General features: G+C 45.1%; 1 protein-coding gene across 6 annotated transcripts in view; it reads left to right on the top strand.

Annotated features, from left to right (window-relative positions):
- Positions 1-2986: 2986 nt before the first annotated feature.
- Positions 2987-12692, top strand: part of FOXP4 (forkhead box P4) — a 144333-nt gene continuing 134627 nt past the window's right edge. For 5 of the 6 annotated variants that reach the window (XR_004645366.1, XM_034767356.1, XM_034767354.1 and 2 more), the window contains exon 1: positions 3285-3390. Coding sequence is in view for 1 of the 6 variants with exons in the window: in XM_034767355.1 (XP_034623246.1) it covers positions 3202-3390 (189 nt within the window). In the remaining 5 variants the exon portion in view is untranslated. Of the gene's footprint in view, positions 3391-12692 lie in introns of all 6 variants that reach the window. The other variant, XM_034767355.1, reaches the window with a different exon arrangement.

The raw sequence follows: 12692 nt of genomic DNA, 5'->3' as shown, positions 1-12692 counted from the left end.
CGCTTCCAAAAGTCGGGCCCTCAGCGCTACATTTGCAAAAAGGCCCATCACCCACAATTGGGGCCAGATTTTCAGAAATGGGTCCGTGATGGATATTAAGCTAAATCTGGCCCTGATTCGGGAGTCTAAAGGATCTCAGAAGGGGCTGACTCCCACTCCTGTGGTACAGGTCACTAGCCTATGTTTCTCTTTGTCTCTGTAATACCCGCGCGCCATAGCCCAGATGCTGATGGTCCCTCACAGCTCTTGCAACAAGGGTGGTGCCCTTTTCCCACTCATTGTAATGGAAGAGGATTGGGACAAAACAAATGTCCTACCAGGAACCTAAAGGAGGGCAGAACTGACACCTACAGCTGTGTGGCAACTGGATTTTCTGATTCGCAGGAAAATTTGCAATTTTGAAAAATGTTCCACTCTAAACCAGACTGAAAACAGCAAAAAAATGAATTTTCCTGTGAAATGAAATTCTGACATTTGTTTCAGGTCGATCGAATGGTTTCATTTTAGATGAGACCAAACCAGTACATTCCAGTTTTGACCTTTGAAAATGTTTTCAGATGTCTGTCTTATTACAAAAAAAACAATCAATTTCATGTCAGAGAGTTGTTTCAAATGGAACAAATCGGCACATGTGATTCCGAAAAGGGACGTTATCAAAGTGCTTTGCTTGTGGGGGTTTTTCAAAACAAAATGTTGTGGAAATTGACACATTTTTCTAAAAATTTTGATTTGACGCAAATGGCATTTTTTTTTATTGAAAAAATGTTTTGATGAAATATTTCTCACCAGCTCCACGGAGCCCCCCACCACCCCATGAGCCCCAGCACTGCGAATACAGCCAATGGGGCATTCAGCCTGGCTTTCTGTGCAATGGATCAGCTGGTGGCTGGATATTTGTTCCTCTCCCCAGAGATTCTCTTCTCTCTCCTTCCTTTCCCCTGTGTGGGGGATAAAGGAGATTCAGGGATAATGCTGATGAATGCTGGAGGTGGGGAAATAGATTGGCTGCAGGGATAATAAAGAGCAGGCTTGGAGGGGGTAGAATTTGGGTACAAGGAGCAATAGTTTGATAGAGTAACCAGTTCTCACTTTTTATCTCTCTGGCTCTTAATGGCCACTGACAAAGGGTTTGCTGCCATGTAACAGCAACTCTTATCAAGCCTGACAAACTCACTACACCTAACTCGGCGCTGCCACGGTATTTATCGGTATAGAGTATCGTGTGAAGTATCAAATGAAAGCTGATATCATTAAAATCACTGCATGATGAATGGCTGGCTGGTGTGTAAAGCGGTACCTACATGTGCTGGAACTGTATTCCTCAAATATGCTTTGGAGGCTGGGTTGATAAACAAGTTTGTCCTAGACAAAGGCACGTTGCTTTACCTGTCTGCCTTGGAACCAGTTGTTGATCAAATATTGTGAAACCAGCACAAAGGACAATTCGTTTGCATTTTAAGTCAACAGAAGAGCAAGTTATCAGCCTGGCCATCAACTTCCTGAAGCACAAACAGCAGGGGAGAAAAACTTGATCTGGGGATACACTTTAAAAGAGCACCCCTCAAAGGTTTACTGGGTCAGAAAAGGGGAGAAAACCCCTTTGTGATCCATCACTGGGGGGAAAGAAAGGCCAACCTTCTGTGTGTTCCTGAACATGTGGGTGGCTGATGCTAAAAGGTTGGTTTAGGTAAGAAACTTATCGTAGACCAGGTTTGTAACCTGCTGAGTTTGGTTTTAGTTGCTAGAAAGCGTGATTATACTTTTGTTTTATTTGTAACCATTTTCTGTTTTATTATCTCTGCGTAGTGTCACTTAAAGCTCTGTTAGCTATTGATAAATGTATGCTTGTTTTATTATAAATCCATCTCAGTGCTGTTACATTAAAAGGAGGTGTGCATCCACCGCTGGGCCAGAAGACTGGTGTGACAGCAGACTTGGTAACTGCTGTGATTGTCCAGTGTCAGGGGCTGGATACTACAGGGGAACGCTCTCCCAGGGGGTTCAGGAACTGGGGGCATCAAGGATTCCCTGCAAGCCAAGGAAAGGACTGGCAGAGTCCTGAGGACTTTGTTGGGCTGGCTAACAGACTGGAGTGTCAGGGAGCTGACACAAAGTTTAGCACCAGGAAATCTCTCTTTTCCTGAGATAGGGGGGTAATAAGGTAATTTACAGTTCGGGGGCCCCCAAGATGGCATCACAGGGCCAGATCCACAAAGGGTATTAAGGTCTCTAGCTTCCATTGAAATCAATGGAAGTTAGGAGCCTAAATACCTTTATGGATCTGGGCCTTTGGACCTTACTTTCCCTGTCTATAAAATGGGGATGATAATCCTTTCTCTCAGCCTTTGTCCGTCTTGCCCATTAAGATTGTAAACTCTTGGGACAGGGATTGTCTCTTGCTATGTGTATCTGTCTAGAAGATCTGGGTTCAGTTTCTGGTTCTGCCACAGACTCCCTGGGCAATCACTTTGTGCCTCAGTTTCCCCCCTCTGTAAAATGGGATAATAATCCTTCCTTTCTCTCATCCTTTGTCTATTTTGATGATAATCTCTGGGAGACAGGAACTGCGTGTTCCCATGCAGGTTTGTGCAGGGCTTAGCACAGCATGGCGCAGATATCCGTCTAGTTGCAACCTCAAGAGAAATACTTATTATTAATAAAACAATAATAATAATGGACCAGCCCGGGAGAGAACTGAAACCACCGTACAGCCTGACCCCTTCAAATTTATTCAGACGCTGTCCCTATTCAGCATGATCCAACCTGCCGGATCCCTCACACATAAAAAGAAGAGATCAGTTTCCTTTCCTTTAATTTCAAAAGCCTCCCCACCACCTCTTCATCCCCATGTGGTGCCTTCCTCTTCCCTCCTCCAGGAGCTGTGGGGTTGGAAATGAGCTGCACCTGTTTTAGATGGATTATGGTAGAAGTGGAAGTAACTCTCTCTCTCTCTCTCTCCCAGCCCTCCCCTCCCAGATCTCAAGTCACATCTCCAGTGCAGACACAGCCCCACTGATTAGAGCCCGCTCTCCCCATGTGAATGGGACAGAGAGAGAGGAGGGCGCACCCTGACCCCCCCACCCTACCCTGAGCAGAGGAAGAAGAGGAGCAGGGGTGGGGGGAGGAAAGCAGAGGGAAACCCCCCCAAGAATCACCCAGCAAAGGGGGAGCAGGCAGCAAGCCCGGGCAGTGCGCTCATGCATGACCGGGTCTAGTGGCTCCCCCCGAGACGGCGAACTTTGGGGACCCCCCGCCCCGGAACTGGAGAAGTTTCTCACCCCCCACCCCCACCCCCAGCGGAGATCTGGCCCAGGAGAAGCCGCCGCTACCCATGCCCCAAGCGGGGGGTTGAAGTTGAGCCTTGATTCCAGACGCTGTCGAGCCAAACAGGTTGGTGGGTTTGTGTGTGGCGGCGGTTGTTGTTGTGTTTAATTTGTGTGTCGCTTTACGTTGATTGAACTCTCCATGTGGGTGAGTTTCAGTCCCCAGGTCCCCCCGGGCACACTTGCAGAGGCAGCCTGGTTACACCGTGACTCGGATTCCCTGCCCCCTTTCAGTATTTTCAGCCACTAACCCCAGAAAGTTGCTAAACAGGCTGAACAGCTGTTTTCTTTCTTTCCTCCTTTCTTCTTTGCAGAGGCCGGGTGTAAAACAAAAAACAAAACAAAAAAACAGGTGGGGGGTGGAGAGAGCTGCTCGCTTGGTGGGTGCCCCAGTTCCCTTTTTGTAAAGGGGAGGGGGGGAATTGCAAAGACTTCAAAAAAATATTTTTTCCCCTCGCTTTGTTGTTTCGAATTGGGCAACCTGCTCGTCTGAACTGTCTCTGGAGTAGCAAGCCCCAGGAATCGCCTTGCATTCAGTTTGGCTTCGCCACCCGCAGGACTTTTAGGGGTCTGTTCTTAGTTTCCCTTTGGGGAGGCGGAAAGAAGGGGGTCGAGGTTAAGGGAATTGTAGTCTGTTTCCCACACCCCCTCCCCCGGCACCCCTATCGATCGCTTGGAGTATTTGGTCCCAGGGATCGCTAAGTTGCATCGAAGAGCTTTCAGACAAAGAGAAGGCTCTGGGAGAAGCAACTTTTCAGCTGAAACTTTGCATGGAAGGGGCGTGAAATGCCAGAGATTTGGGGCACAGAGGATTTTTTGGGTGTGTGTGTGTATGAATGGTTTATATTGGGGGAGAAGGGAATGAAATCCAGAGGTGGGGGAACTGGGAAAGCCTGTACATGCCTGGAAGGGGGGGGGGGAGAGTTGGAAAATACAGTATTGATTTGCCTTATTTTGTGTGTTTTTGTGTGTGTTTATTTCTTTTGGGGGGTTAGAAGAGACTGCTCTTGGAGGTTGTGTCGATCAATCAGCCCTGGGTGTGTGGCATGGGCTTTGGGGGGCTGTGAATCTCACAATTTGCTCTGATTGACAGGATGGGCAGATTCAAAGTTATTCACATTTATGGGGCTCTTAGTAGAAAGTGTGTGTGTGTGTCGGGGGGGGGGGGCACATAATGTGGGGACAGCTGTATTTCTGCCTACCTCTCTCTCAACCCCACAAAGCGACTTTCCCTGGGAGGCCTGTGGAGATGAACAGGAAACTTCCAACAAGAAAACCTGCTCTCTGGCAGTGTCTTTCCTGTTGGATTCTAGACTCCAAGGAAACTTTTGCCGACAATTTTTTTTTTCTCTTCAGTCCCAGAACCTGCTTTGCTCTGTTATTTTTAATGCTTGCCAAGGGAGTGGGGGAACATCTTTAGCAATTAAGAAATTGCTTTCACTTTCCTTAATTAATTAATTTTTTTTTAAAATTTAACCTTGAGAAATAGGTGTTTCAATTAGCTGTCTTTCTGCTAGGGGAAGTAATGCAGAATAACCTCAATAGCTATTGTAGTTCAGTATCCTTTGCGGGGACATGTTGCATTTGGTCTTCCTTTGTTGGTACCTGTCTCTTTATTTCCCCCATAGCCGTTTTATTTTAATGTTGTCTATTGCTGAGTGTTTAAAAAATAATTTCAACATAAAACCTGCTGATCTGGGCTGTGTGATGTGCCAACAAAGTAAACTTCCCCCTGTTTAGAAATATTGAATCAAATCAAAACCAAACAAGTTTTAAAATCTCTGCAAATTCCCTGAAGAAGCAAACTGAGCCCCAACAAACCTTAAACAACCCGCAGAGAAATTGTTCCATCCATGAATACCCTGATTGGTGTGAGATTAAAATTTAAGTATTTAAAATATTTATTTATCTAATAAATAGAGAGCAGGCAAAAATAAGACTAAAAACAAAATATGATTGATATTGATTATTAAAACTTACAGGGCAAGGATTCTAACTCAGCCAGCTCTACAGTGAAATTCCACATTGTGATTTGCTTGTGCACATCTTTCCCCTAATGGCACAGTTTGTGAGCCTTTCTATATTTCTTTGTTTTAAAAGTGTGATGAGGGCTTTTGGGGCGGGGAGGAATCCCTAAAACTTTCATACAATGCATGGTAGTCTGTATGAGGGCTGATCAGGTTCACTGTCTAGCAGAACCACTGTAAACCATCGCTAATAACAATCATTTGGAAAGAGTTTATTATTAAGTAGTAGTCTTCAGGGAGTTCAGAAATCCCAGGCAGAACTTGTTTTAAAACTGATGGCTAGTTGGTGAGGGATGTGAGGACAATTCTGATCAGTTGCTTTCATCGGATCCCCAACAGAGCGAATAGCTTCATTTGAAGCAAATTCCCAGTGCAAACCTTGGCAAAATTAATGATTTTTTGCTTCCTTCAAAATTGTCTTCCCCGTCTCGGGCTTCTGTCTGCCCTCTGTATCTCCTCCCCCGCCTTCCCCCACCCCAAAAAAGTTTAGTAAGTGGTTTGTTAGCAGCAGATTACTCTGAATATTTCTTTGGGGGATAGGAAACTGTTTTGAGTTGGCAAGCACATTTCTAAGGTGTGTATGGAGGAGAACAAGTGGAGTGTAATTTCAGTTAACCTTTCCATTTGGAAATGGCTTTTTCTTTAAAAAAAAAAAAAAGTTTCATTCTTTTTTCTCCCCCTCTTCCTCCTTTTTTAATTCAAATAAAAATGTTAATAGGGGAGAACAGGAATAATTCATGAGTATCTAAAACTAAACTTAGTTTGTATTGTTACTCAGAGCAACGTTAAAAAAGCACATATATTTAGAGAAAACACACTGTGATTTCTCTATTCCTAATATAGTGCTAAGGAATTAGAGAGGAATTTCAGCTCAGATTCCTATTCAGGATCTGTTGCCGGCTTGGAGTAACTGATCAGCCCACATGAGTTTTGCTTTGGAGACTAAAATGTACATACATTTGTCATTTACCACAGTCAGAACCAACTTAACGTCAGATTAAGACCTCACTTTACCATGCTTTTGGAAAGGCTGTGGGGTATACAATAAAAATGTTGTTAGTTTCTCTATTAAAAGGTTGTGTTTTTAACCTAAACTAGAAGTAGGATTTTTCTAGCGAGTGAAAATTCTTCCTGTGAGTTTAAAAATTTACCCAAGAAGTGTGTTATGCTGGAGAACAGGCAGTTTGGTGTCAAATCAATACACGTCTTAGACAGACAGTGTGAGCCTGGCAGTTGTGTATTTGTGAGTGCGTTTCATGCGATACTGATATTGTTGACTAAACATAAGTAAATCTCAGATTTTAATGAAATCATTTTGATTTATTTTGAGGAAAGTCTGTTTTTAAAATCAGGCTTGCTTATGCAGATGCAAAAATTATTTGTCAAATGTGGCCCCCATTTTTTCCCCCTAAATCAAAACCTTTGAGAGTTCAGGATGGAATACAGTGAATGTAAGGACGACAATTTTATGTGCTGACTGAGTCGGGGAGCATTTGTCAGTTCTGCGAAGCAGTCAGATGGTTCTAATTCCAGGCTTTATTCTTTACTCCTTGTGGAGCGGGGCTTGAAAGGGAAGACTTTCTAAGCCCCCACATTCCCTGTATTTTGAAGTGTTTGGGCTAATATTCTTGAGTTGCTATTTTTTTTATTATTAAAAAAATCGTTTTCCCCTTCTATCTTTGCTTCTGTGTTGAAAGTGGGATTCTAAAGTGGAGAAGAGAAACCCTCTGGTTAAAACCTGATGCAAATAATTTGTTTTATGCTTTGAACCTATGAGGATACTAAAAGCAAAACCACTTCTGAAATGGGGCCCATATGATAGAAGAGAAAGTTTGACTAGTCTTGCCTGGGGGGAAAATAATCTGATCATCCTGGAATATCAAAAATGCACTCAAACTCCATCCAACCTGTCTACTCTGTTAAGTGTCTAGATGGGGGGTGATGGGATGCATCTCTGTGCTTTCCAAGATTCTGCTGCTGGTGTTGAGTGAAAATGTTCCGTTTGCAGCGAGATGCACCCAGTGGTCTGATCTCTCCCAGCCCGGTTGCGTGTGCACTTGTAAAGGAAGCTAGCAATTCCTTCTGCTGGTCCCCAAGCCGATGGATTCACCAAAAGCAATAAAAAGGAGTATGCACAATACATCTACTATTCGGAATGTCGTGGCTCAGTGAATCTAAGCAGAAAAGTTGTTTGTTGCGTCAGGGGAGGGGAAAAGAAAGTGAGATGCTAAGGAAAAATGTTTGGGCCGAGTAGATTTTTTTTTTTTTTATTATTATTATTATTATTATATTATTCCTGAGTGGATTTACCTGGAGCAGAGGATTTTAAAATAAAATCTATTCAACTTCTTGATTTTCATGGGGAATTAAAATGAACAATAAAAAAAAATTTAAAAATCCAGCGACGCAACACCAGAGGAATCTGGTGAATTTCTAATTCAGATTCTCCCTTCTGAAAGAAAGGGCAGAGTTTATTTAAAAATCGACGTGATCTATAAAATCAAGTGACACTAAAATATCCACTTCAGGCGCTTTCTCGCTTTCTTTTCTAATAACCAAGCTGGAATCCAAGTGCATTCGGTTGTGAAGTTCTTGCCCAGAGAACCCTAAGAGCTTTTCTTTTCTCATGGTGGAGAGGGGATGCTTTGAATCTGATAAGGTTTGTGTCTCGCTAGGGGGCTGGCTTTGAGACTTTTTTTGGGGGGGGGGGGGGGGGTTGTTTTTTGTTTTTTTGTTTGCTGGGCGGGTGGAGGGGGAGCAAGGGGAAAATCAGAGGGGGGAAGAGGTACAGCAAAGATTTTCCCTTTGTAGCAACAAGGTGGGGGGGCGAGCGCTGTGGAGCGGGAGTCTCCCTCCTATAGAAAGGAGGGATAATGCATGTCTGTAGCTTTCCCCCCTTCTTCTGCGTTCATTTTTTTTTTCCCGGTCTTGTTTTCCGACAGGGAGCGAAATTTCGTAGCCTGGGTCCCGTGTGTTTAGGAAAAGTCTCTTATTTATTTTCAGCTCAAACAGTGACCATTCCCCCCAGCCCTACCCTCTGCTATCTGTATTTCCGTGGAGTTAAAAGATGTTTCTGTCGGTCTCTCCCTGCCCCACAGCCCCTATTTCTAGCTGGCAGGTGTGTTGGAGAGGGCGGGTAGCTAATGAATATGCCCTTTGCAGCAGGATTAGGGGAGGGCTTCATGCCAGCCTAGGTTTCTTGCCCTGTGTTAACAAGGCGACTTACTGCCATGTATGTACCTGGTGCCGGTGCTTCAGGGAATTGGAGTCGGATAGGAGACCAGCCTTTGCCTCTGCTTGTGCTTTGGCCTTCAGTTCAGAAGAAACTCTTATCTAGGGTGACCAGATGTCCCGATTTTTATAGGCACAGTCCCTATTTTGGGGTCTTTTTCTTATATAGGCACCTATTACCCTCCACCCCCGTCCTGATTTTTCACACTTGCTGTCTGGTCACCCTACTCTTATCTGTTCCCTTTGGGTGACCCTGTATTTTATTCCCTCTCCCCTCAGTAATTTGCTACACCCCAAGTGTCCTTAAGCCATGTTAACAGTCTGTCTCTATCACCTGCTACTTCTTAAAGCGATAACTTGGAAATTCCACTCCTGTTCTCTTTGATTTTTAATCTCTCTCTGTTTGGCACTGTGGCATTGTTAAACAGAATAGGATGCCACCTTTCCCTTACGCCCCGGGAGAACTGGCCATGTGGGAGGTTAAATACACACCTCCAGATCTGTGTGTTCAAAGGGAAGAGGAGTTCAGTGGTACCCGGAGGCGGGGTGTGGGACTCTATAGATACACTCAGAGCAGGGAAATGCATACAGCCACTGCAGAAGAGAGAGAACGTTGGTGTATGTGACTTAAAAAACCACCCAAACTCACCCAAAACCACACAACGGTGAACTGTGTGCTTGCAAAGGCCTCTTAAAAATATTTGAGATGACAGCAACCTCGCAAAATTCGTTGTCATTTTCAGTGACTTTCTCCTATATCTGTTCTTTTTTTTTTTTTCTCCCCTCTTACCCTCCACTCTACATCAGGTCATTTCGTTCTCTCTTTAGAACAAGCTTACCCACCAGGGTGCTGGTTCTTTTGGGGCACCATAAGCAACCCTCTTTGCTCACTGGAGATGGAACTTTTATTTTATAGAGGGGGGAGAAAAGGTTTGGGGAGTGTCTTGTTTTTCGGGTTGGGAAAAATCCTGTCTGTATCTTTTTCTTAGAGTGAAATTTACCCTCCAGAAGAGGAAAGGGGGTAGGGGAATGCAAAGAGTTGTTGATTCTAAAAACTTGTTTGTATTTTTATTTTTAACTGAAAAGAAGATGTGATGATGTAAAATGCAGGGGGGATGGCGGAGAGTCTAGTTTTGTTACATCTCCTTTCCCCTTCTGAATGAAGCCACTTCAGGGGATCAAGCTCCTGGTGCTACTGACCCAGCATAACTTCATAGGGTGCAGCATCTTTCTAATAATCCACACTTCTTCCTCCCTGTCCCCACCCCAATGCTCTAATGAGTCAGACAGCAACAGCGGGGAGGGAGATGATACAAATGGTGGAGAAAAAGATAATTTCATCTGAGATCTGGAATGAGATGGAATATAGGGCACAGTTCATCTCCCCCTCCCCCTTCCCCGATTTTGTTGTGTAAAGTTCTTGCTTCTGTGGTTGAAGAGAGATCCTATCTAGGGATAGGATGGCAGTTGTTAAAGGATTGCACTAAAAGTATTGCACTGGGACATAGGTACCACGTAGCTGTGCTCGTATGTAGATAGAGAAACCGTCGAGCCCCGTGTTCATTAGGCGGCATGCACAGTGGGTTTGACTTCTTCAAATTGTGTCTAAAATGTGCTTTTGCCAGGCTGTGAGTTTATCCGCCCTCTTAACGGAAACTGGTATCCGTGTTTACCCTCGGCTGCAAGTGCCTTCCATGTTTCATGCCCTGGCAAGTTGGCAGACTGAGATCCTTTCTCTTCACTCTCCAACGGAAACCCTTCTGGTAGGTCGCAGTTGTTGGGGCCAGAGGAGCAGTGGCCGTTTTTTTTTTTTTAAATTGATTGTCAAGGAGGGGGTTTGCAAAATGGAAGGAAAATTTTGCTGCTCTGCCGGTTTGTGCTGAAGCCGAGAGCTCTGGTTCCAGTTGTATGAATCCTCTGTGTGTTTGTCATAGTGAAGAGTGGAATAATGCAACTTTTTTCTTCTAATAAGAGGACTTTGAAAAACATAGGCAGCTGTGAAAACACGAGGGCCTTTTTTTTTTTTTTTTTTTTTAAAAGGTAGTTGGGGAAAAATGCCATTGGAGGGCCTGTTTTGGAGGTAACGTGAAAGCTGTTTATTCTGCCTCCCTGGCAAACCTCACTCATGTGACCTCAGCTGGGTAGAAAGTTGGCATTCTCTGGTGATTAAATTGCTGGACTTTGAGTCGGGACCTGGGTTCTGCCCCTCACTCTGCCTAAACTGATGCGAGAGTTTTGGCAAGTCCTTTCAGCTTGCTTTGCCAGGCAGTATAGTAGGGATAAAGCTGTTGACCCGTCGGTTGAAAGGAACGCTGGAGCTCCAAGGGCGAGGGAAAATTCCATATTCTCTCCTTCTCTATGTGAATATAAGAAGGTGAGGGGCTGGTGTGCGTTATGTAGGGGAAGTACATTAGTGGACCAGATTCTATTCTCGCGCTATTGAAATCAGCTGTGTTACTCTAGACTTACACTGGGGTAATTTAGAATAAGATTTAGCCCTGGCTCCCTGGTTCTCAATAATGACTGCGAGCGGGCTGGATTTACACAGTACATGCATGTGTATATGGATGTTATGTAGGAGGCATGGGAAATGGATTCTGTGCGTGAGGCAGTGAGGTTTGGATGGGTAAAGTGGCCATGTATATAGTACATAGAATCAAGGGTGTACTGTGTTTCAGGCGCTGATTCAGGACCTGTCTGCATGTGTTACGGCTCACGCGTGCCCCGGGGAACAAAGCAACTTAAGCACACGTGAGGAAATTCCATCCCCACGTTCTCCACGTGTGTTTTTGTTCAGGCCCCAGCACCTCCGTTCAAACAGGCAGAGGGAGAGGCCGGGTTCTTAAAAATTGTTAAGAAGCAGAGTCCGCGGCATGGATCACCAAAGCACAGGCAGTTCGGGACGAGATGAGCTGCTCCCTTATTGCAGAGAGTGTTGAAATAACAAATTTCAACACCACTCAGGTCGCTTGCAGAATAACTAGATTTATCTAGTGGGATTTAATTGCACTGAGGTTAATCAATACAGAAAGCTCCAGCACTGCACACACCCAGCCCACCATCCAGGGGACCAACCCTGATTGAATGCATTCCCCTTTCTCCTGCCCATCCTTCCAACCCCATGCCCCTGTCCAACTCCAAAACCGGTGGGAAGTCATGCAGGGCTAGAATTCTCTAACTGCCCTCCCCAATCGGAACGCTGTTTTGGCTTCCCATCCTGGCTGGCTGGTTGGTGGGGGGGGTTGTGACTTCATGCTGCAGAACCTTTTAGGAATATAAAAGGAGATGTGGCCTTGTGACGAAGGCACTGGAGTGGGATTATGCTTATGAACCATGGGGTCCTGATCATGGGGTGCTACCGTAATGCACAGGTGATGCTCAGTCAGATGGAGTGTTGAGCACAGAACCCCACAAGAATGTAGGCCAAGCTTGTACAAGCGTGTTTGGAGCTGAGCAAAGAGTGTATTCAAATTCTGTCTGTCTAGGCATTTTATCCCGTGGCCCTCATTTAGTTTTTCTGCCTGCGAGTCGTCAGCAAGCGCAGGGTGACTTTGCTCAGACATACTCATTATTCAGAATCCATTTGCCCACGGAATTTCCGCAAATCATTCTTAGCCTGTGGCTTGTTTGCAAGTATGTTGAAATTCAAGCTCTGTCGGTGGGTTTCAATTGGACGCGGAGAGTCACGCGGTATTGTCTCTGCACCCTGATTGGATTAGAGCTGCTCGTGGGGTCGGGTTTCTGGCACGAACGCTCCTGGTTTTTGTGTTTTTTTGTTTTTTGTTTTTTTACAAGTTGGTCATTGGCTCTCGGCAAACGTTCCTTGGGTTCCATGAATGTTCCTGCTCAGGGAATGCAGCAATGTTGGCAGAAAGGGGTGCCTGGTGGCTAGACCATGTCTTTGGAGAGATGGACATGCTGGCTTTGGGCAACCTAAAAGTGGTGGCAACAAGCAGCTATCAGATGTGTAAATTCGACTGGCTCCTGCTGGAGAGTTTTTCCAGGGCTGGTGAAAGCAGCACATCTCCCCGGTGACATGACCTCTCTCCATCTCCTAGTGGTGGAATGGCAATGTCTGGCTGGACAGAGCTTGACAATCCCACTCCTATGC

The sequence above is a fragment of the Trachemys scripta genome, chromosome 4 (assembly GCF_013100865.1).
Source record: "Trachemys scripta elegans isolate TJP31775 chromosome 4, CAS_Tse_1.0, whole genome shotgun sequence".
Lineage (NCBI taxonomy): Eukaryota > Metazoa > Chordata > Testudines > Emydidae > Trachemys > Trachemys scripta.
The sequence above is the reverse complement of the archived record's forward strand: the minus strand, read 5'-3'. Positions and strand labels throughout refer to the sequence as shown.